Genomic DNA, 27,207 nt, shown 5'->3' on the forward strand with positions numbered 1-27,207 from the left:
TTATGGCTCCCAGTCGTCGTCGTGGTGCTGCGAGGCGATGATGACTACCACGGTGAGGATGGTGCACAGCACAATGGAAGCGATGCCGACAGCCAGGCTGATGAAGGAGAAGTTGCGGGCCTCGCGGGAGGCTATTTCCGCCGTCACCATGTCCCCTCTGGCTATCGCCGTACGCACCTAAGTGATGCAGGATAGAGGGGACGGGTGTGTGGGAGAGAGGAGAAATTAGAATATACGTTATGTAACAAGAAGATGCACGAGTGGGAGCAGGAGAGAGTCTAAAACACCATGAATGGATCGATTTCACTGCAGCACAGCCTGAATGTGCAAAAGAGGCCACTCCACACAACATTAACACACCATAACAACATATACAGCTCAGACCGGTGGGTCCATGCCTTGTCAGCTCAACTCAACTCAAAGCCAGCTGAGCAGGCCCAGAGGAAAAAATCCATTCTATCCCATTGCACCGACAATGGTGCCCTTACGTAATGTGGTCTGTTGTGTGCATGTTGGTCAGCACAGTCTGCCACTAGAGAGGCAAACAACAGGCATCATGAGGTAGGAGAGCCACCAGACTGAGCCTTTACATTTCTAACATCACGCTCAACTTAAGTTGTATGTTAAATAACATCAGTAAATGGCTTGTAAAAGAGCAAGCTATGCCTTTTAATGCAGAGGGCGTATAGATGACATCGCTGAAAGTATGAACTTGACGGTTCACTGACCAAGATAAATTCTCTTTACATGAGTAATGTAAGTCCTGACATTTGCAGTTGCAGTTTCCCTCTGCTGTTCACCATTTTTCCTGATTCTGCACAACCACAACATAAAAGTATTGAAAACACACAGTCTCATTATGTGTAATAGACCTCGGAGTAATGCTCCTTTTCTTATGGTTAGGGAGGTGATGGAGAGAAGTCGGCTGAACCAAACTTTCAAATTCAAGCAGACACATATGAGGACTTTTTTCAGGAAAGCTAAAAGCATGATCTCAATGAAAATCCTAACTTGTTTAATGCTTACCATGTTATCCATCTTAGTTTATCATGTTAGCATGCTAACACAAACACAGCTGAGGCTGATAGGAACATCTTTTGTCTTGCAGATATTTGGACAAAAAGAAATTTTGAGTTCTTACAATTCATCTTGAGGGGGACATGAATGTGCGTATCACATTTTATGGCAATTCATCGTAAAGTTGCCGAGACATTCAAAAACACAAATGTCGAGCTCATGGTGGTGCTAGAGGAAAAGTCAAGCGATCACCAAAGTCATTGGGATTCATCCTCTTGGGAACCATGGACGTCACGATATTGCATGGCAATTTATCCAGTAGTTGTTGAGATATTTCAGTCCGGACCAAAGCGGTGGACCGAACAATATTGCCATCCCTACAGTCTAAAACCACTCCCCCCATTTGTGACCGCTGCAAGGTTTTTCCAAAAATGTGACTAAAATAATATATATTTTACTTTTCTGCGTACTAGAGATTTTTATCCCAGAGTCACTCTAAATGCCAAGTATATTTGGGAAAATAAAATGACTTCAGAACTCATTTACATTACAAAGTCCCCGGTAAAGGCGACATTATGTTAATAAAACTCAAAGATCAAAAGATGTCATGAAGTGGCATTAACCTGCACTGCTTTGATGATCGCAATGATGCCTGTCGGCCAGAAGCAGCAGACGGTGGTGAGCACGGCGATGGGCAGGTAGTCGTGCGGCGGTCGACGGTCCATTAGGGTGATGCTGGGTGGCATTTGCATGGGGTGAATCTGGCCCGGTGGGATCCCTGGGTGGCCTCCGCTGGCTGGCATGTAGGGTTGACCCTGAGAGAAGAAGACAGAGTCTAAGTACTACCGCTTTTTAAAACAGTAGGGCCGTTGTAGAGCAGCTTACAAAGCACTTTCCACTCAAAAGACACAGGAACAAGGTGAGACAGTATTACATTTTCACGCATTAAAGAGTTGTGCGTGTCTAAGCTTTATCGGCAGCGTGGCAGGAAATGCCTAAAAAAACTACGATTCATTTGTGAGATAGCAGCTAGCGTGTAAGATTTTGCTCTTTATAACATTTTCCCACACTCCTGCACACAAGAATGTATCGACACAGACATAAATTATATACTGCAGCGGATTTTAAATATTTATTTCATTAAAAGAGACCGAAGGTGGAGGTGGAGGAGGTTAAACCTCAGCCCAAGTTTTCAATCCAGTACACTTGGTGGTGAGACTTGTGGTAGCACAACAGCAGCTGCACTTTCAGTTGTTTGACGACTCACTTCAGGGCATACTGTGAATGTGTAAATATATGTAGCTATAATTAAAAGAAACAATTATATTGTACAAAATTTGTGATAAATAAAAAATACAAATTGGTATCCATTAATGATCTTAAGCTTTCTGGTGAGCAAATGTCATTTACGTCAAATGTTATTGTTATTTGTATCATTACTTTTCCTGTTACCTGTTACCAGACAGAAAACTGTACACCCAATGAAGCAATGCATTTCCCTTTAGACAAATCAAAAAGGCTTGATGCTCAGACACAAAATATTTTCATTGCAATGTAGGTGGAGGATATGTGGAATTAGTTGATTCAGTGAATATTCTACTGTTTCCTTATGTATATGTCCTTATCAAATAAGTAAATAAAACCCAAGAATCAAACAAATTAGCTGTTTCAAACATTGCTGCAAACACCTCCTGAGTTTTTGAGTAATTCTCATAAAGAATGTCCCTAAAATTCTCTAAAATCATAAGAGGTTCTGGCTGCTGCCAAATTTCATGCCTGTGAGATAAAAGTGTCACATGTAACAACATGGTAACATAAACAAATGTGTAGTTTAGAAGACATTAAACTTCATTATATGGGTCTGTCATTTTTCTCATACTTTGAGTTACTTAATGGCACAGGTGTTGCCACAATGCAGTTAAAAGAATGATGAATTAGTTGATTTGGGTTATAATGAAGCTTATTAAACACTTCTTACAAGACACTTATTACAAACTCAACACAACCAACTGAAATAACAAAATACTGTCTGTATTTTCCCTTTAATTAGTACCAAATTACAATGGTCTTTCCAAGAAACTTAGTAAATCATTAGGAAAGTGTTACCAACATTAATTAAACCATAAAACCTTTAAGTGTGAAGGATGGAAAACATGAGAACTCTTATCTGTGATATGAGGTGGAATGAAATGTACAGTATACTGAATTTTGAACAGAGTCTGGTGTAATGCTGCAGCAGCCTGATGTCAGACCTGTGAAATCTTTAAAAAGCATTTTGCTTGTCTCTGACTCACCGATGCCATGGGGTAGACGGGTACATAAGCTGTGCAGGGCTGCAGCTGAAGCGGGTAGCCCGGGTGGAGGTATCCTACAGGGGGGTGAGCCATGGTTCCTCCGGGGCCCTGGGTCTGGACTGTGTAGCCCTGCGGGGCCCCCTGGGGTCCCAGCGGGCCGCAGTGGAACTGGGTTTCTTGGAGATATCCGTCTGAGCCTGGAGGAGGAGGAGGAGGAGGGTAGTTGGGTTGGGTGCCCGGTGCTGGCTGCATGTTGGGGTGTTGAGGTACGTTGGGGTCTTGCGGGCCGGGGAGGTACGGAGGAGGCTGCATGGTCTGACGGCCAGAGTCATCGAGACCTGAGAGAGGAAGAAGAGTGCAAGAAAAATAGGGAGGAAAGATGAGAAAAAAGTAGGTAGGAGAGGAATCACAAATAGAAAACGCAGAGGAAGAACAATACAAGAAACAGATGCAAGACTGAGGGCTTGTTATCTAACTCAAGCACTGTTACAGCACATTTGTCTGCATGTTGAATGTAATATGTCTTATCTCACTGTTGAGGAGTGGGGAAACAATTACACAGCTCCTCAGCAAGACTTCAAAAAACAGAAAGAAAACCTGTGCAATCTGTGAGCTAATGATGACACTGATTGACATTTTCACCGACGAAGAAGAAAGGCCTTTTCCTCTCCTCTTCCCTTCAACAACGATGTTTATTAGCAGTCAGAAACATGGCATTTCGGAGATGGAGAACTTAATCTGATGGTCTGTCTGAAGCGTCCATCTGCTTTTGGACGTCTGAACATTTCACGTTCACACCTCTGCTCCCTTTGTGTTTGCTTAACGTTGAAAATGACAGATAGGGTGTCGTGTTTTCACAGCGGGGAAGTGGCCGAGGGCACGGTGATCCACTCTGACAGGGACATGAGGAGGGAGGAGGACGAGAGATGGAGATAGATGGAGGAGTGACGGTTTGATAGGACAGAAGAAGGAGAGCGGGAGGCAGTCGGAGAGAGGAGCAGTGTGAGTGATGAGGGATGACGACTCGTGCTCGGGGACCGGCTTTTACATAACAGTCCCAAAGTCTGTCACAAGCAGGAACTGGACCAGAAACAGAGGGGAAAGGAGCGAGCACGAGGGACGGGACACCTTTAAAAGGTCATGACATGATGTGGCAAGCAGCTTGGCAAACAGACAAATACATGTTGGTGTTCCTCCCTTTAAGGTCTGATGAATCCAAAATCTGTCAAGATCGGGCTAAACAGAAGAAAGACGCGAGGGAGGGCTGGATTTTCAGCTCAATCCTGATAAGAAATGGATGAAATCTTAATAAATGAACACAAAAAAGCCTAGTTGTATGTCTGTGTTAACCTATTTAGCTGCCAGAGTGAAATGGATGGATGGATCAAGGTAATTAACGGATATTAGGTCTCATTAATCGATAGTAAAACGGCTATATCAAAACGAATGAAAACTAATTTGTTTGTTCGCACTAAATAAGAACTACGAACAGACTTTACTCACAGGAGACATTTTGAGTTGTAGTAGCAGGAAAAAGCACAGGTGTGACTAATATCATGAATGACTGTTGTGCTGCAGCCAGTATACAGTCCATCCACACTGTAGCAGGGACCTGCCCCTGGCTCACCTAAAACTAATGTAGTCTGATTAATGTCATTATTCTATCTATTAATAATGTTAAGTCAAGTCACCTTAATTCATACTGTGTAGCCCAAATTTGCCTCAGAGGGCCGTTGTGTCAACACTATCTATCCCACCTGCTAGTTAACTGTATTAATCTGTCACTGCAGGTGTGAGTGAAGCTGCAGGTTAGATGGCAGCAGCAGAGTGAAGCATGACAACTGAAATAATATAACTTGTGTATAGACACTGTGTGTTGTTTATATATATTTATATTTAAATCTATTTTGTAATATATGTGCATTATAGTAATATGTTTATTTTGTACTTTTCTTTGTTGTCCTTGTTTTCAGCTGTATGTCTATTTCTATCTCCCTGTAAATTCTTCTGTGAGTCAAATCTATTGTATGTGTGCACACACTTGGCCAATAAAGCTGATTCTGATTATGTCAAAGTCGTAATACTGAGCATCCAAAATCATCCCCACTCAGATTTAGTCATGTGATATTTGCATTTGTATCAGTGTTTATGTTGTGCATCCTCATACATAACATCGTACTGTTGGACTGTTCTTTAATTAGCACCAATGAATCCCTGGATAACGGCAGGTTTACAGTCTACTGTACCGTCTCCTCTTTTCACAGTATCAGTGGCAACTTTGTGCGTTTCATTATGATGATTACTCTTTTGTTTTTTCGCTGTGAAGCTGCGGCTCTGCCGGTGTTTGAGCTCCACCAGCTGTTGTCGCTTTAACATCCTTAAAGAATGGATGAAAACCCGGAAAGACGAGACAGAAACGTGTATTTTCTTTAGTGCACCAGACGTTGAGGATTATTAATTAAGGCTGTTGAACACGCGCAAGAGGAGGCGTGCACGCGCAGAGGACACCCACACTAATGTCTATAGTCAGGAGAGATGTACGTAGGCCTGTGCGTAATGATGATAATGAGACACAGAAAGGGAGAGATGACAATAACCCCATCACAAACTGTGCGGTCGCCTCTTGAACAAACATCACAGGAAGTCCTTTTGTTTTAAAGCAGAAAACGAATAAAATCCCGACAAAATACGCGACTTGAGCTACAAATATAATCACATAAAGTCTGATAATGCCACTTTAAACTCTCTATTGAGTATCATGTACATAATATGAGGCCCTATGGTGGGTCCCCCCCCCCCTCAGGCTGCACCCACACAGCGGCGCATCATCCTATAGAAACAGCGCTGTGCAGACAAACAGCGGATGGAGATGCAGATGACAAAAAAAAAGATCTCGTCAGCTTGATATCGATGTATCCGTGGATCAAACACACAAATGTCCATCTTAAAACAACCTCTATCTCCACATCTAAACGGGGGTTAAGAAATGGCTCAATTAGGCTGCCAATTAGGCTTCAAAATTCGCCACATTTCACACAATTAAAACACCTCACCGCGTTTTTCCGCCGACATGCCTTCCGATCTTCTGTCCTCCTTTTGAGGGGATGTCTTTTAACTCCAGCTGGTGGTGAAAAAATCCCTCGTTTCGTGCGCGATGATGCAGACTTTTTCCTTTTACTCCGAACGCGTGCAGCCCATCCTCAAGATGTCTTCATCTTTAAAAAACATGATAATAACTTAAAAAGTGTAGCCGGTTCTGTTGCAGCGCGCAGGTCTGTGCAGTATTTCTCCTCTCTTCTGTCTCTCTGTGCGGCTGGAAGTCTAATAAGGTTTCTCCACTAACGCGTCGCTGTACATAGAATTAATCAGACACAAAGCTATCGTTGTCTTAAAGCGACAGCCCTGACTGGGGAAATGCACATGCACTGTGCTGGAACATCCCATTACAGCTCAACAGAAGAAAACCACGCATTTTCTTTCCTTGCGTGATATTTCAGCACCTCAGTTTTTCCTCTCACGCGTGCATGTCCTCAAATGATTTCTCTTCCTGGAGGAGTTTGTTCACAGGATGTCAGGAAGCCGGGATAATACACCGTTCATGGTGCATGCAACCAAACGTTTTCATTTCTACAAATATCTGAGGGGGAAAAAGGACATTAAATGATGTTTTTGGAATACAGATTTTTATTACTGTACAATAAATTACAGATTTCATGTTCATTCCAGTCTCTACTTTGGTCTGTTGGTTAAAATCATTCCCTTCTTTATAGTCAGGAATTATCATGTAAACATCAACATGTTTTGTAGGCACATACAGCACTTGTTAGCAGAAACATGTGAACACACAGCATCTCTTTACCTCCCCCATACATCTCCATCTTTCTCACACCTTTCACACAAAGAAACACTTGGCTGCAGGCATCACTCAGCCCTCCGTCTCTCTCAGTGGGTGTAGAGGGAGGCGGTGAAGACGATGTCCCTGCGGATGGCCAGGGAGGCCCTCTCCATCTTGCTCCCCAGGACGGAGTCTCCCACGATGCGGGCGGCCTGTCGCACCTCCTTCAGCACCTCGTCCAGGCGCTGGATGCAGCGGACCACGGTGCCCTCCTGCACGTCTGTCAGCTGGGCGATCTCGGCAAACGGCTACGATGGGACCGCAGGAGTGAGACGGACAAGGGACGGGACCAGAGAAGGTGAGATGGTGAGATGGAGGATGATGCAGCACAAGCAGGACAAGAGTTCAATAGCACACATCCAGAAGGAAATACAAATATGTTTGAGTCTTAACATTATGTAAAATCTGCTATAAAATATTTCCAGTTGATCTGATAATAAATAAATAACCAGACGGACAAAACTTGCCTGAATTCACACAGCATAATAAATGACAACTGTGTGACTAAGTACGGTGGAGAAGAGACACTAATCCAGTGGAACCTGGTCAGGACCCCTCAGAGGAGCCACAGGATAAACCTGACCTTTGCTCACCACCTCCTGATGTGGTCTATGCGCTTGGCAGATCCGACAGCATTATTACCGCAATGCGTTCTGCGTGCATTTACACCCGCATTAAAGACGTACTTCAGCGATTTAGTGTTGCACTTCCATAAAGTTGGGGAGTCGTATTTAAAAGGAATGCTCAAAATCGACGTAGCAGAGGCTGAGATGTCCTGAAGCTCCCAAAATGCTGGATCATACAGTTTCCATAATGCTTAATAGCGTCTCCAAGCCAGAGCCGAGATTATTTTCAGACATTGGAAGAAGACATGGATTTGTTCTCATCCAGATACAGACTGCATGATAATACGAGATATAAATACACAGAGTTAAACCTCACCATGCCTCTGGCCCAGCAGTACACCACCTCTGTCAGGCCAAACTTAAACTGGCCAACAAACTCCTCAGCTGTCTGTGGTAACCCACACTCCCTCTGCAGCTCTCCGATACGCTGGGCCACTGACAGCACCCGATCGATGCCCTGAGAGAGAAAGAAAAGGAGACACAGAGAGAGAGAGAGATGTGGAAACAAATGGAAAAGAGTAAGTTAAGCCTGAAGGACAGAGATTTTAGTTTTACAAGTGGCCCTTAAATGCATCGCTCTCTCGCCTCTTGGTGTTGACAGGGTGACCTTGTCATTTATGCTCAAGAAATCAGTTTTACAAACCTCTGCCTGCTCTCCTATCGCAGGTCTACTAAGCTCAGGTCATCACTAATTTAGGCCCTCATAAAGCACTTTCATGTATCAGGGGCAGTTCACGACACACACTGACACAGCAAAGGCGTATCTGACAGAGAGTGAATTCATAAGTGAGTGAGGGACTGGGGTGAGTCAGGTGAAGCGCCCTTGTCTTCCTCCCTGCAGGGAGAGGATGTTATGCATCAAATCTGCAAAAGTACAATGTAATATAATGTGAGGGCGACTGTGTGTGTATGTGTGTGTGAGTCACCCATGGAGGAGGCTGTACGGCTACTGTCACTAATATCTGTGCTTTTCATGAGATACAAGCAAGACAGAACCTGCTAAAACAAAATCCCACGTCCTCCTTACCTCCTGCAGTGTGTTCGTAATGTGCGGCTCCACCTGTGTGTTCTGTGTGAAGACCAGACAGGACAGCAGGGCGGCGCTCTCCTCCGGGGCCAGCGGGCTCAGGACGTTCTCGAACAGCAGCTCGGTCAGCAGCAGCTCGTGGCTGCTGATCTGACAAGCTACGCGGCCTTTCAGCTGCACCGCCCCGCCGCTGTCGACGTACTGAAGGGACTGCAGCACCTGAGGGGGGAAATAATAAACCTCTGAGTTCAGGATCAATAGAGCTGAATCGGCTGCACTCAATTAAAATACTCTACTACTCTTTGAAAAAATTTTTTTAGAAAGTAACATTTGTAGGCTGACGGATTGAATTGTATCCAAATTTCTATCATAAAAATGTGGTCAAATCACAATAGCATTAATCTATGGAGTCAATATTACAGCTTTGTAGTGATACCGATGATCGTGGACACAATTTCTCAATATTTCGTGGCTTGTGACTTTACTTAATTCTAATAATCCTAATTGTAATTGTTAAGTTAGTTTCAAGCCACGCTCGCAAGCTCAGGGGATGACAATGACAGTCCACCGCTTTGGTCTTGACTGAAATATTTCAACATATATTAAATGGATCGCCATGAAATTGTTGCTCCCAAAAGATAAATTCTAAGGACTTTGGCGATCCTCTGATTTTTCCTCTAGTGCCACCAGCAGGCTGACATTTTTCGTTTTTTTAGTGAAATATCTCAACAAATGGCATGAAATTTGGTGCACACATTCATGTCCCTTAAGTAATCCCTTAAGTTTTCATCTAGCGCCATCATCAGGTCAAACTGTTAATTTGTTCAATACAAAACCCATCATCCTCAACTATACTTTGCAATTTGTGCTAGTAAGCAAATGTTAGCTTATAAGGTAGCATAGCTGCCATCGGTCTTAAATCTCCAGCAACTGGTGCTGAAATGATTCGGTCGATAATTGTCTAGTTGATTAATTGAGCAACAGAAAATTAAACAGGGTTTAGAAACTGAAACTGAACTTCTGGCGTTGTCATGTGTATTAAGGGTAAGCTAAAAGCCAAAATGTAAATGCTTTACAACATAACTAAAATGATAAATAACTATATCAAAGATAGGACAGATTATATAAATAAATAAACCTAACTCTGCAGGACTGGCAAGTGACCTTATTCTGAAAAATTCAAACGCCCTGACAGAAACGGGTCAGGGCAGCGAGTCAAACGTCTGATCCAAACCTTGATCCTCTGGTGGTATTCAGGCAGCAGAGACAGAGACTGGTCTGACACCAGGAACTGCAGCCTGTCCAGCTCCTCCTGCACACTCATCCTCTCCTTAACCCGAGCAAACTGAAACACACACACACAGACACACATCTGGTTACTTAACTTGAATATACAACAGCAGTACTGCAGCACTTGACCTGATTTCAGAGCGACAAAAAAAAGCAACCCCGCATTGTAGCGTAGAGGAAAACGCTGCCTATTGTACTCTCATTGACAGTACAGAGGAGTCTCTTGGTGAACATGTTACATAAAAACCCACTGAGGCCAATTACTGTATACTAACAGCTTGCACCGTAGAGCATACTGCATTAACTGTTGTTTTATAATACCCACAATGAAGACACAAGGAAGTGTGAATCTACAGTGATGAGAGGAGACAGTGATACTGCGAGTAAGAGCTTGTTATCTTGCAAAGTAATGAGAGCGCTTGCGTGTGTGTGCATGAGATGGCTCAAATGACACGCTGTGCCTGTGAGACAGTGATGAGCTGCAGCTATGAGCCTATATGGGTAATTATAGAAACAGCTGGCTCCGATTCTCGCATCTTATCTCCTCTTACGAGGCTGCCAGGAGGACAGGATACACAAACACAAAAGCAGAAATCTTGTGGCGGAGTTTGACGTTATTATTGTGAAACTAGAGGAGAAATGATGGGAAGGATAAAAGGAAACTGATGCTGGAATGAAAAGAGAGAAATGAGAGGAGGCATCAAAAGGGGGCCAATTGCAAAGCAAGTGTCTTATGTAAGGGTATGATGTTAATTAGCTGCATAAATATGCAATTGATGCACAAAAGAATTTGATGTCTTTATTAACAAACACTCAAATGAAACACTTTCATCTGCATCATCTCAAAAATATAAATAACTCACATAAAAAACCTAAAAAGAGCGCTTTCGGCCTCGGCGGTTAAACACATCGACCAACAACAAACACACACCTGCTCTGCGAAAGTGGGCGAGTGGATGCAGTTGAACTCTTTGAGGCTGTCCTGCAGCATGCGCAGCCTCATGGAGTCCTCCACCACATCGACGCTCTTCAACTGGAGGTCGTTCACAGGGTCAAGGCTCGCTATGCCGTTGGGGCTGGCCTCGGCCAATCGCAGGAGCTCCTGGGTCGCCGTGGAGATGGCCTGACCAGGAGGGTCAAGCCTGAAGGAGACAGTGAAAAAGAGAAGAGCGAGAAAGACAACCTCCTTTTTAAACTGACGGTGCTGAGTGGTCTGGTACATTAACAGTTATATACATAAAGCATGTCTGACACCAAAAACAGACAAATATACACAGTCTTTCTATGTTGCTATGGTGATGTCGTATTGGTTGCAAAGAATGGAATAAAATGTATTAAATAAAATCATTTTGTGTCTATTATTCTCATTTAATTATTCCAGTAATTCATGTAGCTATAAAATGCAGCTTTCTCTTAATATTCTGTTATAAAATGAATGTTAAATTCTCCAAAACGTAAGTGTTGAAGTTGCTCTGTATTATAAAATAAGAAAATGTATTCAGCATATAAAATATATCCATATCTGATATTAAGGTTTGCATGAGTGAGCCTGAATCCATGTGAATGCAGCATTAGACCCCAAATATGTCCTAAACAAGGACATCAACCCAGCTCACACACACACACACACACACACACACACACACACACACACACACACACACACACACACACACACACACACACACACACACACACACACACACACACCTGAATCGTGGCTGCTGCCTCTTGTTGTAGTTGTCGATGATCCTGTCTGGAATCACTTTGAGTGTTTTCACTGTGATGGCCGAGATTTCCTGAAGCTTCAACTTCTGCACCGTGTGGCTGCAGGGGCCTGACAAAAATAAGAGAGGCAAGGGAAACATCAGACATGCTTAAACAAAATCACTGAAATGTAAATGTGCGTGGGTGGTTTTAGTGAATGTACAGAAGGCCTATGCGTGTCTGCATCAGTCTGTCCACTTGTCCGTCGACCGACCTTCAGGTATGAAGAGGGCTGTGTTGTAGAGGTGAGCGAAAGCGTTGCTGTTGCCTTTTCCTTCCCCTTCCTCGTTTCCCTTCTCACAGATGATGAGAGCTGTGAAGGTGCGATTCACAGAGTCATTGGACACCTGGCATGGAGAGAAGACAGGAGCAGGAACCGGGAATCAGGAACAGGAATACAGTGTTTACTTATGTATGATGTTTGGGGCGACACAGTGGCTCAGCTACAACCTGGCCTTTCTGTCAATATCTGGTGATATTGAAACTCTAAACCACCTGCAGGTGTGACTGACTGATTGTCTTTGAGTGTTAGTCCTACGATAGACTGGTGACCTGTCCAGCTTGAATGTCGCCTTTTGCCCATTGCATGCTGGGATAGTTTCCTTATGTTTCAATTGCTTTTAACCGTCACGTTACAAAAGAAATTTTCCCATTTGTTACATTTTCTGTCCTGAACACATCTCCCTTTTGCCTATATGTTCCTCATCTATTTGCTCTACTTTAATCAAGAGTTTCTTTAAAAATAAATATCAGAGGCAGAAAGTAAGTAAGTCAAAACAACAATGAATGAATTTGCCAAAAAACACAACAGAAGTGACTGCACTTAAAAGGATAATACATTTATTTAGAGACAACCCAACAGCATTGACTGCCACAAAACACACACTCAAACACACACCTACCTGTAGGATAACTCCCAGGGCGTTGAGATGCTGTTTGTTGTTAACCAACACAACTCGACCCACAGACAGAGCCTTCAGCCCGTTGACAGACTCCAGAATAGCGCGCTGAAACCACAGACAGCAGGGAGGAAATGTAGCAACGTGAAAGCTGTATGAATTTGATCTCTGTCGTGTATATATACGTGTGTGTGTGTGTGTGTGTGTGTGTGTGTGTGTGTGTGTGTGTGTTTTATACCTGGAGGGACTCGGTGGTGGTTCGTAGCTCTGTCACGGTGTGGTAGTAAGGCAACAGGTCGGACAGCTGGCCTTCTGTGTCCAGAGGAGGCAGAGAGGCCACCGATTGCTTCAGCTGCCTGATCCTCTTCTCATGAGTCTACAGCAGGAGGAAGAGGAAATACAGAGCTTTTATAAACACATTTGTCGGTTGTCATGACTCAGGGAACATGTGAGAAACAAGAGCGAGGAGGAGGAGGAGGACAGAAAGAAAGATTAGAGAAGAATAAAAGTGAAATGAGGCTGTAACTGTACAGAACAATCTTCTATGATACATCTTACATGTACATTATAGCATTTATAATCACACCTGTTATGTTCTGCTGCTGTACGTTACCTGAGTGTCCCTGTGGTTTTCAGAGAAGCTCCTCCTCATCATGTCGGTCACACGGAGGGCTTCGACTCGCAGCAGGTTGAGGATCATAGTGTAGGTCAGTCTGAACTGGGACTGGAGGATGGTAGGTTTACCCTGAGCGACACAAAGAGGATGACATCAAGAAAAGAAAAGTCAGTGCAAAACTAAGTGCTAAGATTTTCCAATATGTATGTTTAGCAAATTTGTGGGACTTATTATTAGTGGCGGATTGAAGGACTTGTTGCCTAACGCAACACTGCGGCTCATTTATGTGTTTTAATGGAGGTCTATGGCACTGAGGAGTAAGCAGTTGATCCCACATGTAGGATCATTAGTTTTGGTCTTTTCATGGGATTTATTGACAAACGGAAAAATATTTAATACCAACCAGACTTATCCTTTAATGCCATAAATTCCCCAAAAGGGAATTTCTTTATTTATTTTCCTGCTAGTCTGCAATGCTAGGTATAATTAAAAGGTTTATTATAGCAAACAGATATAATAACTTACACGTGTATATATTTAGTCATGAAGATAAACCTCCTATCAGAGATAAAGGTGAATTATTTCTGTTGAAGAGCACATTGGAATCGAAACACTCCTCTCCAAACTGGCACAGAGGGAAAGTGAGTTAAAATAGCCCACTCAACTGTGCAATTAAATGATAAATGAGTAACCCAGCGTGCAACACCGTCCCTGAAACACGGCCAAAATGAACAGGAGGCAGAGCTCTGCTTTTAGAGAATTTTGATACCTAGAAACCTGCAGGAGGAGATTTAATGCCACACCAAATGATATATGAATGTTACAAAATAAAAACATTGTTCTGAGAGTTGAAACATGGGGGGCCTCACCAGCATCATGACATGCAGATCCGCCATCTCGTGAACTCCGGCTTTACACAGAATGATGACGGTGCCCGTGGCGTCCAGACCTCTTCTGCCTGCTCTGCCCGCCATCTGAATATACTCACCTGAAAGTACAGTTCAAAACATTAATGAGATACAAAATGACTGTTGTTTTCCTTAACTCTGATTCACCCCTCAGAGATGAAGGAGCGTAATAAATGTTGGTTCGGATGAAAGAGAGGAAACACAGACAGAGATAGAGAGCACCAAACCTGGCAGCAGATTTCTAAAGCCGGTTCCGTCATGTTTCCTGATGCTGTCGAACACCACAGTCCGAGCAGGCATGTTCACTCCCATCGCAAATGTCTCGGTGGCAAAAAGCACCTGGGAGATGAAGGGAGCAGGCAGGAGAATTGTTTTAACCATCTGTGGGCCAACATGTAGATGCAGACTGTACTGGTATTATGATATCTTCTCTCGCCTGACTCACCTTGACGAGACCTCGAGAGAAGAGCATCTCAATGACCTCCTTCAGTATTGGCAGGATCCCGCTGTGATGGACTGCTATCCCCCTCTTCAACAGGTCCCTCATGAGCAAGATCTAAAAGTGTTAGCATCACATATTGTTGTTGAGTCTAGTCACAGATGTTTGGTGGGCTATTTGGCTCTGACCTGACTTTAAATGAGCAAGTGGAAGGGGTTGTACTTTATGCATTTTTAATATATTTCATGTATCATTAGTGTGTACAAGTTGTATTGGTGCTTCTGTTGTTTTACTCATGCTTCCTGTGCTTTAACAATGCTTGTTTGTTTGCTTACGTTTGTTTGTTTACTATTACACAATGACTTGATCTGGCCAAACTAGATTCTGGTGTGAGATATAGACAGCTCCTTGCATACAGGACTTGCAAAACACAAACCTAAAACTCATCATATATTATATTATATTACTATATCAATATTCATTACTACTTCTTTAAGCTCCCAGGGAAATATGTGTTATTAATGCTCTCTCTTTAGCTGGAAACAGCTGCCTGATGCAACTGGCTACGAGATGATGAGAACTGTGAGACTGAACAGTAAAGTTGAGGAGCTGTAAACAAAAACAATGAGCTAAAATAAACTAAAGTGCTCCCTAGAGCTGTGGGGAACTGCAGAGTCGTGATAATTCTGCGTAGGTTTGTTACTACTGTCTAATTTGATGAATTGTTAATATAAAAACATTGATTAGTGCAGCTTCAAACCACAGCGGTTAAGCACTCTGGTGAGCAATATCTTTGGTATAAAGCGTCACACAGAGCGTCCACGTTGGTAAACATGAGTGTGAGTTCAGCTTTTATTTGTAGCCAACACATTAGTTGCAGTGTACGTACAACCAAATGAGAGAATATTTTTCCTATCCTTGCCTTGAGATCAATAAATTGTACCTAAGGGAGCTGTCTGTGCCAAATGACAATTAAATATTGTAAAAGAAATATATCACTTCAGGATGTCGCCTATAATAAAAGCCTGAGGAGAGAAACTGTTCTGTACTTGAGGCAGCTGTCGGTCTCCTCCTCGGAGGCGACTCAGGCTCTTCTGGAAGAATGAGTGGATCTCGGCCTTCTCTATGGAGGTGGTCAAGTCCATGGAGTCCAGTGAGCGGGCATTCTCGTCGCAGCGCGTCCGAGAGAAGGTGAACGCAACCACCGGTGTCTGCTGCCGCTTGGACAGGAAGTGCAGGAGAGTGAGCCACACTGCTCGGTCCTGGAGGGAAAAGAACACAGTAGGAGGGATGAAAACATGAAGCAAGAGGATAAATCTAAAAGCAGTGAGGTGACAGAGGAGAAAGGAAGGGAATTACCTGACTAGATGAGGTGTTATGAGAAGTGTTTTTCGCACCAAATGATTGGGCATGTTTGCTGGTGCGCTCCTTCTTGGCATCGACGGCTGCATAGTATCTGAACAAAAAGCACAACGTCCTCGATGAGAACAGCTTTAAAGTAAATGAGATCATATCCCCGGTCATACTATGCACCTATTTAACAATATATGCCAAAAAAGTATAAAAAAACAAGAATAAAAGTTGTACCCTTTAGTGAGGAAGTTGCCCGCAGCGTCCAGTAGCAGGAACATCTCTTTCTGAGTCTTGGTGCTGTTTCCAGTGTACAGATAATGCTCCAAAGGCACAGGTCTCTTCATTGTGCTGATCACGTAAATATGCCTCTTCTTTATACGACTGGGAATAAACAATTGATGGGGGAGAGAGGGAAATATTCATGTTATTCAACATACAAAAATGCACAACATATAAGAAGCTTGATGTCATTGTGGTGCACCTACCCGATCCACTCGCTAAACTCCAGAGCATTTGGCACGGTGGCGCTAAGGAGAATGATACTGACGTGATCGGGAAGCATAATCAAAACCTCCTCCCATACAACCCCTCTCTGAGGAAAATACAGAAGGATATTGAAAGAGGAAAACAAATGTTATTCTTGACTTTCACCAGTAAATGAGATGAATGAAAGATACAGAAAGTATCTGTAGTTCCTGACCTCAGCATCGTTGATGTAGTGAACCTCGTCAAAGATCACCCACTCCAGGTCTCTGATGACCTCTGAGCCGTTGTAAAGCATTGACCTGAAAGAGAGCAAGAGCACGAAATATAAAACATCTTTCAGTTTAATTAAAAATATTAATTTCATATTCGTAACAAGCGGACCGAGTACCTGAGGATCTCGGTGGTCATGATGAGACATGAAGATTCAGGACTGATCTGAACGTCGCCCGTCAGGAGTCCAACGTCTCCAAAGGTGGTCTTAAAGTCTCTGAACTTCTGATTGGACAGGGCTTTGATAGGAGAGGTGTAGATGGTCCTGTCAAAACACCAGATTACAGAGAGAGAGAGAGAGTCAGAATATGATCCGCACGTGCAAAAAATACACACAAAAAGAGGAAGGAGATGTTGATACTGTTAAGATATTTGGGAGTCCTACTTCATATGTGGGAGGTGAAAAAACGTAATATTTCTATGTAGAAAACAAGTATAAAAACATGCAGAGAGAGCAGAAGATATGCAGCATCGACTTTATTTTAATGAGATGACGTTTTTCAGGCCTTCATCAGAGCTTGAAAGAAAGCATGCTGTTGCTAAAGTGTCTTGCTTAAAGATGTCTTGAATATATGTCTTGATACGCTCCTCAATAGACCTCACATAATATCTTTAATTAGTCCAATTTCCATTTTGGACGTGTTGAATGATTACCTGCTCCAGGCTCCAAGATGATACCTAAAAGAGCAACTTCACACCACCTAAAAAGCTGCTTCTCACATGGCAGCAGTGATGTAGTAGTGTACTCCAGGGTATGTCGGTACACCCTGACATCAGTGCTGGGTGTGGTTACAGGCGCAACAGAGCACATGCCTGACCACAACAACAGCTGTTATATATTTTACACCTTTTACTTTTACACTCATGGACTGTTCACTACATTAATTAGCTACTGTGTTGTACTTTCTAAGACAGCTTAATGTTTCACTTGTCAAACTAATTTGACAGCTGGTCTATACTTTTCCAGTTTTCTTGTAACTGTTAGAATTAATTTCTACAAAAAAACCCAATAAGTCTTGTTTATGTTATATCATCCTACGTTCTCATGGAATACATTTGTGTTTTATCCAATACTGTTTTAACAAGTTTGATTCCATTATAAAACTTCAAAGACAAACTGCTGTCTTTAACTTTTAATGGAAGTGTGTTTAGCTCGCTGCATAGCTGTACACCCACACACGCAGGGAAGGCAGAATGAATTGATTTGTATCAACAAACACACACCTTGTCATGTGTTTCTGTGAGAGAGCGATGGCGTACTCGGCCACCACGGTTTTGCCAGCTGACGTGTGCGCGGCTACAAACACAGAGTCGTGAGCCTCCAGCCTCAGCACAGCCTGTTTCTGGAAAACATCCAGATCAAACGGCCACTGCAGCAGAGGAGGGCAGAGAAACAGATCAGTCATCACAGGATGCTCAGCCACTACGCAAAGTGATTTTCATGGGATGTTTCATCACATATACAGAGAAACAGATGGGGAGGGAAGTGTGACGTTTTTAAGATTGCATACATACAAAAAGACTCAAACAGACATTATATCATATTTTATTACTAGAATACCCACTTTGAAAGCTGGGTTGGGGATGCGTTTATAGAAATCATCGCAGGGTGCACTTATGTTGACAGGGATGGCCCATTTCTTATTTTCCTCTGGGTTCTCTTTTGGCTTTGATTTCTCATCTTTTACTTTCACTGGGGGAGACGAGGATGAAACAGCATCCTGAAGACAGAGGAGGAGAACCAGATTTCAGTGCCGTTAATGGTTAGCCGGAGGCAACAGCATAGTTGGAGTTTAGGTCATATCTATTACTGTATTACTGTGGTTTGGAAAAGAAACAGATTATCCACATTGCATCGTTTTACTACATGTAGAATATTTGCAGTGATTGAAAACTGCTTAAGGAGACTACCATGAATCATGTCACACACACATAACACTTTCATCTGTGAATCTTATCATGCAAACATCCAACAATATTAACTTTACACATTCTGATAAATCTGATCTTTTTTACAAAAATAAACAACCGTGCCCCCAGCAGGCACACTCAAACACTGGACTACAAATATGACAATCTGTTAACATGTTTACATTTTGATTAATCCACACAGTGTTAAGCCAGTATGCTGTATTAGCATATTAACATGATGAAGACATACAGTGTTTTATATTCAATATATTATGGACTGCATTTTCATCTCTTTCTTTTTCTTTGGTGCATTTATGACCAAATGTTATCTCATCACACAGTTAGTTTGAGACAACATGCATTTAATGACTCAGGCACCAGTAATCTTCCATGTATCCAGATATCTTTTCAATTCAAGTAAAATAATACATAATTAAGTTACAATTTCCCTACATTTCTCCATATTGATTCATATTTAATATCTGAAAGAAGAAACAAAAAGCGGACAATTTTATTTATCTATAGTTGATTATCCGGACAAAAAAAACAAACTGTAGTACCTTGATGCCCAGGTCTTCAAGGCTGTTTGTTCTGGGTAGTTTAGGAGCTTCTTTACTTCCTTTGCCTTCCTCTTTCTCCTCTTCCTCAGGTTGCAAATCGGTGATGTCATCCAGTGTGGACAGGAGGGACATGAGGTTGACCTCTGCCTTTGCTATCTTGGCATCTTCAGGATACAGAAAAAAGAAAATTATTAAATCTTTTTTTTTAACCCTTGTAAGATTTTTTTTCATAGGAAGAAAGTGTGATATCTAACCTTTGTCAGTGAAGTCCATCCCAGCTTTAAGTCCAGGTGGGACTCTGAGTAAATCTATGGGGGGGGGGGGAGAAGACAAATTCAACCATAAAGAGTTGAAATAACAACAGAAGTCCCACCATTATTTTACAACACTGCAAGTCGAAATTTAAAAATCACCATTCTCAAAGTCGATGTGCTCCTCCAGCTCAGACTTCTCCTTGATTTGGTCCAGACTAAGCTCCTCCATTCCTCCTGTGAACAAAATATATTTGAAGATTATGAGGACAAAATGAAAACACCTCACAGGCAAACATCTCAACTAAAGGAAGAATACGTTAATTACTGCAGAGAAAATGAATCTATCTCACCGGGGAGGAAGGGGTAGTTGGTGTTGCTTCCTCGAAGGCTCTCTGAAGGCGGCCCGGGTTGCCGATGAAATGAAAGTGAGTTCTTTGCTGAGAGGCCAGTATTCTCCAATAACACCTGAAGGTGAATTAAAGACAGAACGGACCCAAAAGTAGCTGAATTAAACTTTGCTTAAAGTAACACAATGGGCGCTTTCTCTTGAACTGACATGGATGGATTCTTCAGTAGGCAAAAAGAGAAGTTATATAACATCTTCTTCTCGGTAAGAGACTATTCTTTTAGTTTTTAAGACAGGATGACACTCGGGCTGCCACTCACAATTATTTTCATTATCGATTAATCTGCCAATTAATAATATTTAGTTGTTTGGTCAAAAATTCCCATCACAATTTTCCAATGTGCAAGTTTACATTTTGAAATTCATTTTTTGATCTGACAGACAGTCCTAAACCCAACGATATTCAGTTTACTAACATGGAAAACAAAGAAAAGCAGCAAATATTCACATTTAAGAAGCTGGAACACATACATTTGTGTAATTCCTGCTTTAAAAATGACTCAAATGATTACTCGATTGTGGCCGATTAATAATCGTTTCAGCTCTTGATGCCATTATACTTTCTAAACAGTTAAACGAATGACAGTGCAGTGGGAAGAGTGAGCCAGTGAGATACCTCTGTGAAGTCCAGCAGCATCCCTGTGGTTGGATCTCTGACAACAGAGAGACCAGAGTGAAGTGGAGACGGAGTGCAGTTGAGTAGAGAGTCGACATTAACGTCTCTCTGAGTCACCCTGGTGAAGACGACAACACAACATCTTCTTCAGAGACATACGGTTATTTTAAACAAACTGAAACAAATTGAACGACTCTGATACAGTAATTACGTAAATAATTTGATCACTTAATAGGCTCAGAATTAGTTAAAATTCTGTTATTGTTGTTTTCACATCAGATACTGTATGATATTTTAATAATGAGCGTATCTTATTCTTCTTAACGTCTAATTTTTATTTCATACTCTGGTTATTTTGAAAGCAGGGAATTAAAATTCAATAAAGGGGTTAATGTATTCTATCATTTGCTATTTAATAAATCTTCAAATACAGAAACTTTACAGAAAATTACATATCTGCCACTGGTTCACAAAATTATGTTTTTTAAATGGTTTTATCAAATGGGTTCAAAAATCAATTATACACTTTAAATTAACAGCAAACTCTACTCACTCTTAAACACATATTGGGGTATATTCTCAAAATACTATAAATTATTTAGACAGTGCGAACCACTAATAATAATAATATTGTTTACAGGAAAACCTACTTGAGAAACCTCTGGAAGGCAAAGTCTGTGTCGTGTATAGGAAGCCAGGCAGGGTCCCGTAAAAACTGTTTCTCTACTTCTGTCTCCAGGCTCAGGCTGGTGGGAGGAAGCCCATGGGGGAGCTGTGGAGGGAGAGATAACAGATATTCAGTAACTGGCAGTGACTTAGCGAGCCAGCATTTGTATACCATGTAACCCTTAAATCCCAGATTTGATTCTTATATCACACATTAATTCCTATCTATCTATCTCTGAAAAATGCCAAAAAAATAAGACTAATGAAAATAATTCATTTGTGAACAAAACATGCATATGTGAATAGCTGTCATATTTATAGTCATTTTAACATGCAAACACATTTATTTATAACCACAATAGTCCAGACATATATCGGTTAGGTTAAAGATAGCAATACAGCAATGCAAAAACACACCATTACAAGTAAAAGTAAAACTGAGTCAGTATTATCTGTAAGTAAAGTATTATCAGCAAAATGTACTAAGTGCTAAGTATCAAAAGGTAAAGTACTAACGTATGCAGAAACAAATACCTCTGTGAATGTTGTATTAAATTACTGGACCATTAATACGTATGTTTTCATGTGTAAGCAGCATGTTCTTGTTGCTGGTCGAGATGCAGCAGTTTTAGCAACTTTGCACACTATTGGATAGTTCAATCTATAACGATGCATCATGTTTTATGAGCATATTTTGTGTTTTGGACTAGTAACTTGAGTAAAAGTACACAGTCATCCTGCGCCATACTGACCGTGCTCTGTGGAGGTAAAGGCTGGCCAGGCAGGGGGTGTGTGATGAGCTCAAACCTGCCGGAGCATCCCATCTCCAGCAGGGACAGCGGCAGGTCCATGGGGCCCACAGGGGGCACATCTGTAGAGAGGAGGGAAAAACATCACAAAGAGTATAAATGAACTAAAGAAACACAATGAGGTTAGTCCACATCCATGCAGGGTGCAGCCAGGAAGATGCGCCCTATGAACGCTAATGCTAACTTGACTCTTTAATTGTCTGTATTTGTTCAGGAAAGACTGAACAGACATTATTACAGCCATTGGCTATTTAGCGAAATATTACATCAATAAGCCATGAGGCTGCTGAATGGAGCACTGATTGACAGCAAGCTGGCTACACTCTTAGCCACATCATCACACAGGCTACACCAGTGAGGCATGTTAGCAAGATACAACGCTTTCCGATTACACATATATAAGTTGGCTATACATTAAATAAGCCACAACTTACTTATTCTGTCCATGTCCCCACTCGCAAGTGAAAGCTAAAAGTTGCCACCAACTAGTAACTGCTGTCGCCTCGGAAGTTACCAAAATTGACAAGCGGAAGTAGCTACCAAACTAAGCTAGCTCCAATAAAAAAAATACAAACTAAACTGTAACGTCAAATGTGTCGCCCATGTCCACAGAGCTGTCTACAATGTATAATTTACTGTTATATTGCAGAGGGTTGTTGCTTTGTGTGCTTTGCTAAATTTTTTAGCTAACATTTATGTAGGGAGAAAAAGCGAACCGCCACCATCACGTCATACTTTGGCGTCGGTGTTTTTGAATAACGTCGTCATATTTACGCGTCAATGTTTTTGCTGAGAGCTGTGTACACCACCGTTTGAATTTGGTAAGTGAATTGATTAGCTAAAAACTAATAGCTGTTATGTAAAGTAGTTTAATCGACCACACATTTCTTATTATTCTGGCAGGCTGGCAGTTTACTTTTTGTGTGGTCTGATTAGCCACATTTGTATACTCTCGGGAGGAAGTCTTGTTCTGGCTAGCTATCATATTAGCTTACATAGGCTAGCAGCGGTGAAGGGATTGAAAGTAAATACGAGAATTTGTTAATGACTGTTTTGTGTTACTACACCTGTATTTGTTACCAGCAGTTGTCTGTGTTGTAGCAGTTGCAATCATGGTGGTGTTTCCAAGTTCATTGACGGAGGAAGAGGAGGCCCTGCAAAAGAAATATGCTAAACTCAAGAAAAAGGTAAGTAGTTGGAAGCTTGCTGTCACATCCCCTAAAAATACTAGTGTATAAAATGTAAGACTTTGGCATTTTGAAGAAAGACGTGAATGTGTAACAATATCACACATCATATTTGTTTTAATGGCAAGTGTTGAATCTATCCCCCTGTATTGTAACCCAAATAAGTATTTTCTTCATTATTTCAGAACTAAACGTTTGTCACTGTCTCTCCAGAAAAAGGCGCTGCTTGCCTTGAAGAAGCAGAGTTCAACCAATCAGACAAACCAGAGTGGCTTGAAACGGAGTAAGTGAATTTAACTCTTTAATTTGTGTACTTAAGCATTTGTCTTTACCCTGTTAACTAAAACACAACTTGTGTTTACTCACCGCCAACATCACCAGTGTGTATAAAAGTAATTCACTTTAATTTATACAGTGACACCTGAGATTCTGTGTTCTGTTCACAAGAATTTAAAAATCAAATGAAAACACAGTAACAGTAAAGTATATCATAAATATTCTGACCATAAATACGAACAAATAACTGTACAAAATAGACAAAATTTCTCCAAAAGTAGAATGTATTTTCTTAATTCCTCATCACACTGTATACTTTTATTCACTTTCCTTCATAATAGCTTTGTCGGACCAGCCTGTTGTTGACACTGCAACGGCGACAGAGCAAGCAAAAATGCTGATCAAGTCTGGTGCCATCAGTGCCATCAAATCAGAGAACAAGAACTCTGGATTTAAACGCTCTCGAATGCTGGAAATCAAACTCAAGGTGAGCCATCGTTTCTCAGACAGTGTTGTTGCTGCTGAGTTCAGCTGTTTTCTTCCTTGATTTTGTTTGTTCATTTTTTTAGTTGTTGCTTTTTATCCGTCACAGGACCCTGAGAAAGGCCCAGTTCCTGCTTTCTTACCATTCCAAAGGAGTTTCTCTACAGATGAAGAACAACCTGAGGTATAGTGGATGTAAAACATGATCAAACATGGCTGCAAACATGACCCCTCTGTTGCAATTGGTGTCTCCTATTTTTTATTGTTAGGTTTCTTTCTTGACCAGTATCACTTCCACAAATTTTGAATGTTATTGGGAAAAAAATACTAATGCAAAGTTTACATCTTGCTGTGGCAGCTGATTGCAATTGCTTTGCGACACATTGAAGCTAGTGTTTTCTATTCAGAGTTAAATGCTTTCTGTAGAATTTCTATCAAGGTGACTCCTAGTGGTAATGTTAAAAACAAAAGAAGGTCCAAAAAAGACTATAAAGGTTGAGGAAAAAGCTGTAGCACTCTTATGTTGCACAGAAAACAAAAGATATGGCTTATTCTGATGTTAACATATTTGTGCTTCTCCTAGTCTGGGAAGAGAGCCCAAAGGAAATCTCTGTATGAGAGGTAATGTCCAAAAACCATGATGATTAAGCAAAACAACCTGTTTAACACACTGACAGTCAGTATCTGTTGCTGTAACATAATTTCCTCTGTGTGCCCCTGCAGCTTCGTCAGCTCAAGCGACCGATATCGGGACGAGGAGGAGGGAGGTGGCAGCGGGGGCGGCATGTCATCCAGCCGTGAAATGGACAGAGACAGAGAGCGTGAGCGTGAGCGAGAGCGTGAGCGAGAGCGTGAGCGTGAGCGAGAGCCAGACAGAGAGCGTGACAGAGACAGAGAAAGAGAACGGGAAAGGGATAGAGACAGAGGCAGGGACAGAGACCGGGAACGAGACCGGGAAAGAGAAAGAGAAAGAGACCGAAGCAGAGAAAGGGATCGAGACAGGGAACGGGACAGAGACAGAGACGGACCTTTCAGACGTGAGTAACCAATTTTTGTTGTTATACAATATTATACAACATACATACATAGGGAAGGCAGAGATGCAGATATCTCTAGGAACGTAGTGTGATGGTGGTTGTCAAGCGTCGTGCTGGGACACAAATTATTTTTTCATTCTCAGGGTCAGATTCGTACCCAGAGCGGAGAGGGGTGCGAAAGGGGAATACGGTGTATGTTTATGGCTCGGGGCTCGCCGAGGACAGCCTGCGCTCTGCTTTCTCTCAACATGGAAACATCATCGACCTCTCCATGGACAACCCACGCAAGTACTGAACCTTTACATAACTCTGTGTGCACACACTTGTCATCTCTACCTACTGTTATGAATGTGTTGCTGGTCTATTGGGTATACAATACTGTCTTCTCCTTCCTGTTTTATTCTATGATACAGTTGTGATTTGTGTTTCCTGTTTCTCTTTCTAGTTGCGCATTCATCACGTTTGAGAAGATGGAGTCTGCAGACCAGGCTGTAGCTGAGGTTGGGGTTATCCTATATAAGAAAAAACTGACAATTATACACATGATCTTCTTCCTCTGTTAACAGTACTGCAAACAACAAACAAAATCATGTTTATGTATAATACAATTATTGCTTGACTAAAGTATGGTGCTCGTCTGCAGGCAAGGAGATGGTAAACCATCTCTGTTTGAAAGATTATTAAAGTTGTATGTGAACGGCCTGCTTGATCTTTCGCTGGCCGTCTACGGACCAACTTTATGACTTTTAAATGCCCACAAAGCCGTGTGTATTTTCTCCCTTGTAGTTGTCTGAGTAATTTAACTCAGTCATTGACAGGAAATATTAGTTTAAAATGTAAAAGAAGGTTTGTGATGTGAGATAATTCACTGAAGTTCTATACATTTCAGCATTTCCATGAATGACTGCCTTTATTGGTAGGCTAATGTCAATATTCATGAGGTTAGGTCCTTGAGGAGGAAAATGTCAAGTACCCCTACACTATTATTATTATTATTATTATTGTTCTATAATTCATTGAAATTATTTCGTCAAATTATATTCCCATGGTCAAAAAGGAACGTTTGTTCTAAAGTACATTTTTCCTGTATTTTGTAGTCTTAATGAAACCTAGTTTCTTTTAGTTTACTAGAAGACACACTGAAGTTGTGGGGATGCCCTGCTCCTGTAGACTGTATACAAAGCAGACTGCCGCGACCTCTAAACTCACCTTGCTGTTTTTGTCTCACAGTTGAATGGAAGCACGGTGGGAGACATTCACATCAAAGTCAGCATCGCCAGGAAGCAGCCCATGCTGGATGCTGCCACCGGCAAGTCTTTGTGGGCTTCACTGGGTAAGCACAGCGCTCTTATGTTTGTTTAGACAATGACCAGACTCTCTGTGTCTGCACAGCGTGGATTAACCTTCACCAATGTCTCCTGTCTTTCACAGCCGTGCAGAACAGCACTAAAGGCTCCTACAGGGACAAGAGGAACCAAGTTGTGTACAGTGAAGATTTCCTGGGATGAAAAAAAATGTTTTTTTTATTTTGACATATAGCTTGTCATGTTTTTGTTTTAATGACCCGTTAGCCAGCTGCTCAACGTGTCTGTGTTGCAGGATACATGCAAAATGATCTGTTGTCTTTTGGATTACATCACTTTAATTTACATTTCCGGTATCTGATGCTGTGTGTGGCAGCTTTGCCCATAAAACTAGAGATACTGTTTTGTGGCGCTCAATAAATAATATCCATACATTGTTACCTTGAGTGAGATTTCCATGAGCCTTGTTTCAACAAGACACAGTAAAAGTGGGAATATCCAGTGTCAAATGTGTAAAAGTAGATTAGTAGTAATATATTGGAGTCAAAGCCCTGAAGGAGTCAGATATTCACACTATAGGCAGTACAGTTTAAGGATGAAGCGCTTTGGTAATGCATAAGCAGTGAATAAATTCTTAATCAGATAAATAGTTACTAGTGGGTAATGGTTTACTGTGGGCTTATTCGTTTTTTCATAGAAAAAAGATAAAATGTTTTCATACAAAACTTTTAGCTTTCTATTCTGACCATGTCCTGGTCTGGATGCATTCCTCTGGGACCTGGAAAACCCTTGAACAAAGAGGGCCTAGGAG

The 27,207-nt window shown here is 41.7% G+C and overlaps 3 protein-coding genes across 4 annotated transcripts; 1 reads left to right on the forward strand and 2 right to left on the reverse strand.

The window, feature by feature from the left end:
• Positions 1-6,383, reverse strand: prrt1 (proline-rich transmembrane protein 1). Its single transcript, XM_070922367.1, has 4 exons — positions 6,365-6,383; positions 3,312-3,649; positions 1,641-1,832; positions 1-177 (listed from the first exon to the last, which is right to left on the reverse strand). The coding sequence occupies exons 1-4, from the start codon at positions 6,381-6,383 to the stop codon at positions 1-3; spliced, it is 726 nt and encodes a 241-aa protein (XP_070778468.1).
• Positions 6,384-7,037: 654 nt separating this feature from the next.
• Positions 7,038-22,605, reverse strand: skic2 (SKI2 subunit of superkiller complex). The gene is made up of 29 exons (XM_070921495.1): positions 22,544-22,605; positions 22,053-22,171; positions 21,285-21,406; positions 20,635-20,752; positions 19,963-20,077; positions 19,772-19,846; positions 19,613-19,666; positions 19,359-19,522; positions 18,453-18,608; positions 18,112-18,257; positions 17,006-17,152; positions 16,832-16,916; positions 16,617-16,723; positions 16,366-16,512; positions 16,138-16,234; positions 15,828-16,040; positions 14,785-14,895; positions 14,567-14,678; positions 14,301-14,419; positions 13,429-13,560; positions 13,054-13,191; positions 12,819-12,923; positions 12,131-12,263; positions 11,860-11,986; positions 11,081-11,291; positions 10,094-10,204; positions 8,860-9,078; positions 8,149-8,289; positions 7,038-7,454 (listed from the first exon to the last, which is right to left on the reverse strand). The coding sequence occupies exons 1-29, from the start codon at positions 22,554-22,556 to the stop codon at positions 7,254-7,256; spliced, it is 3,738 nt and encodes a 1,245-aa protein (XP_070777596.1). The 5' UTR covers positions 22,557-22,605; the 3' UTR covers positions 7,038-7,253.
• Positions 22,606-22,890: 285 nt separating this feature from the next.
• Positions 22,891-26,842, forward strand: nelfe (negative elongation factor complex member E). 2 transcript variants are annotated; one of them, XM_070921812.1, is made up of 11 exons: positions 22,891-22,930; positions 23,211-23,296; positions 23,510-23,579; positions 23,914-24,059; positions 24,165-24,239; positions 24,639-24,676; positions 24,779-25,092; positions 25,236-25,380; positions 25,538-25,592; positions 26,323-26,425; positions 26,524-26,842. In XM_070921812.1, exons 2-11 carry the CDS (start codon positions 23,222-23,224, stop codon positions 26,598-26,600), a joined length of 1,098 nt encoding a protein of 365 aa, XP_070777913.1. In that variant the 5' UTR covers positions 22,891-22,930; positions 23,211-23,221; the 3' UTR covers positions 26,601-26,842. The 2 variants fall into 2 exon arrangements, with proteins under 2 accessions (XP_070777913.1, XP_070777914.1); XM_070921813.1 differs by having other exon boundaries at positions 22,893-22,930; positions 23,196-23,296.
• Positions 26,843-27,207: the final 365 nt, after the last annotated feature.

This window comes from Enoplosus armatus, chromosome 16 (genome assembly GCF_043641665.1).
Source record: "Enoplosus armatus isolate fEnoArm2 chromosome 16, fEnoArm2.hap1, whole genome shotgun sequence".
NCBI lineage: Eukaryota > Metazoa > Chordata > Actinopteri > Centrarchiformes > Enoplosidae > Enoplosus > Enoplosus armatus.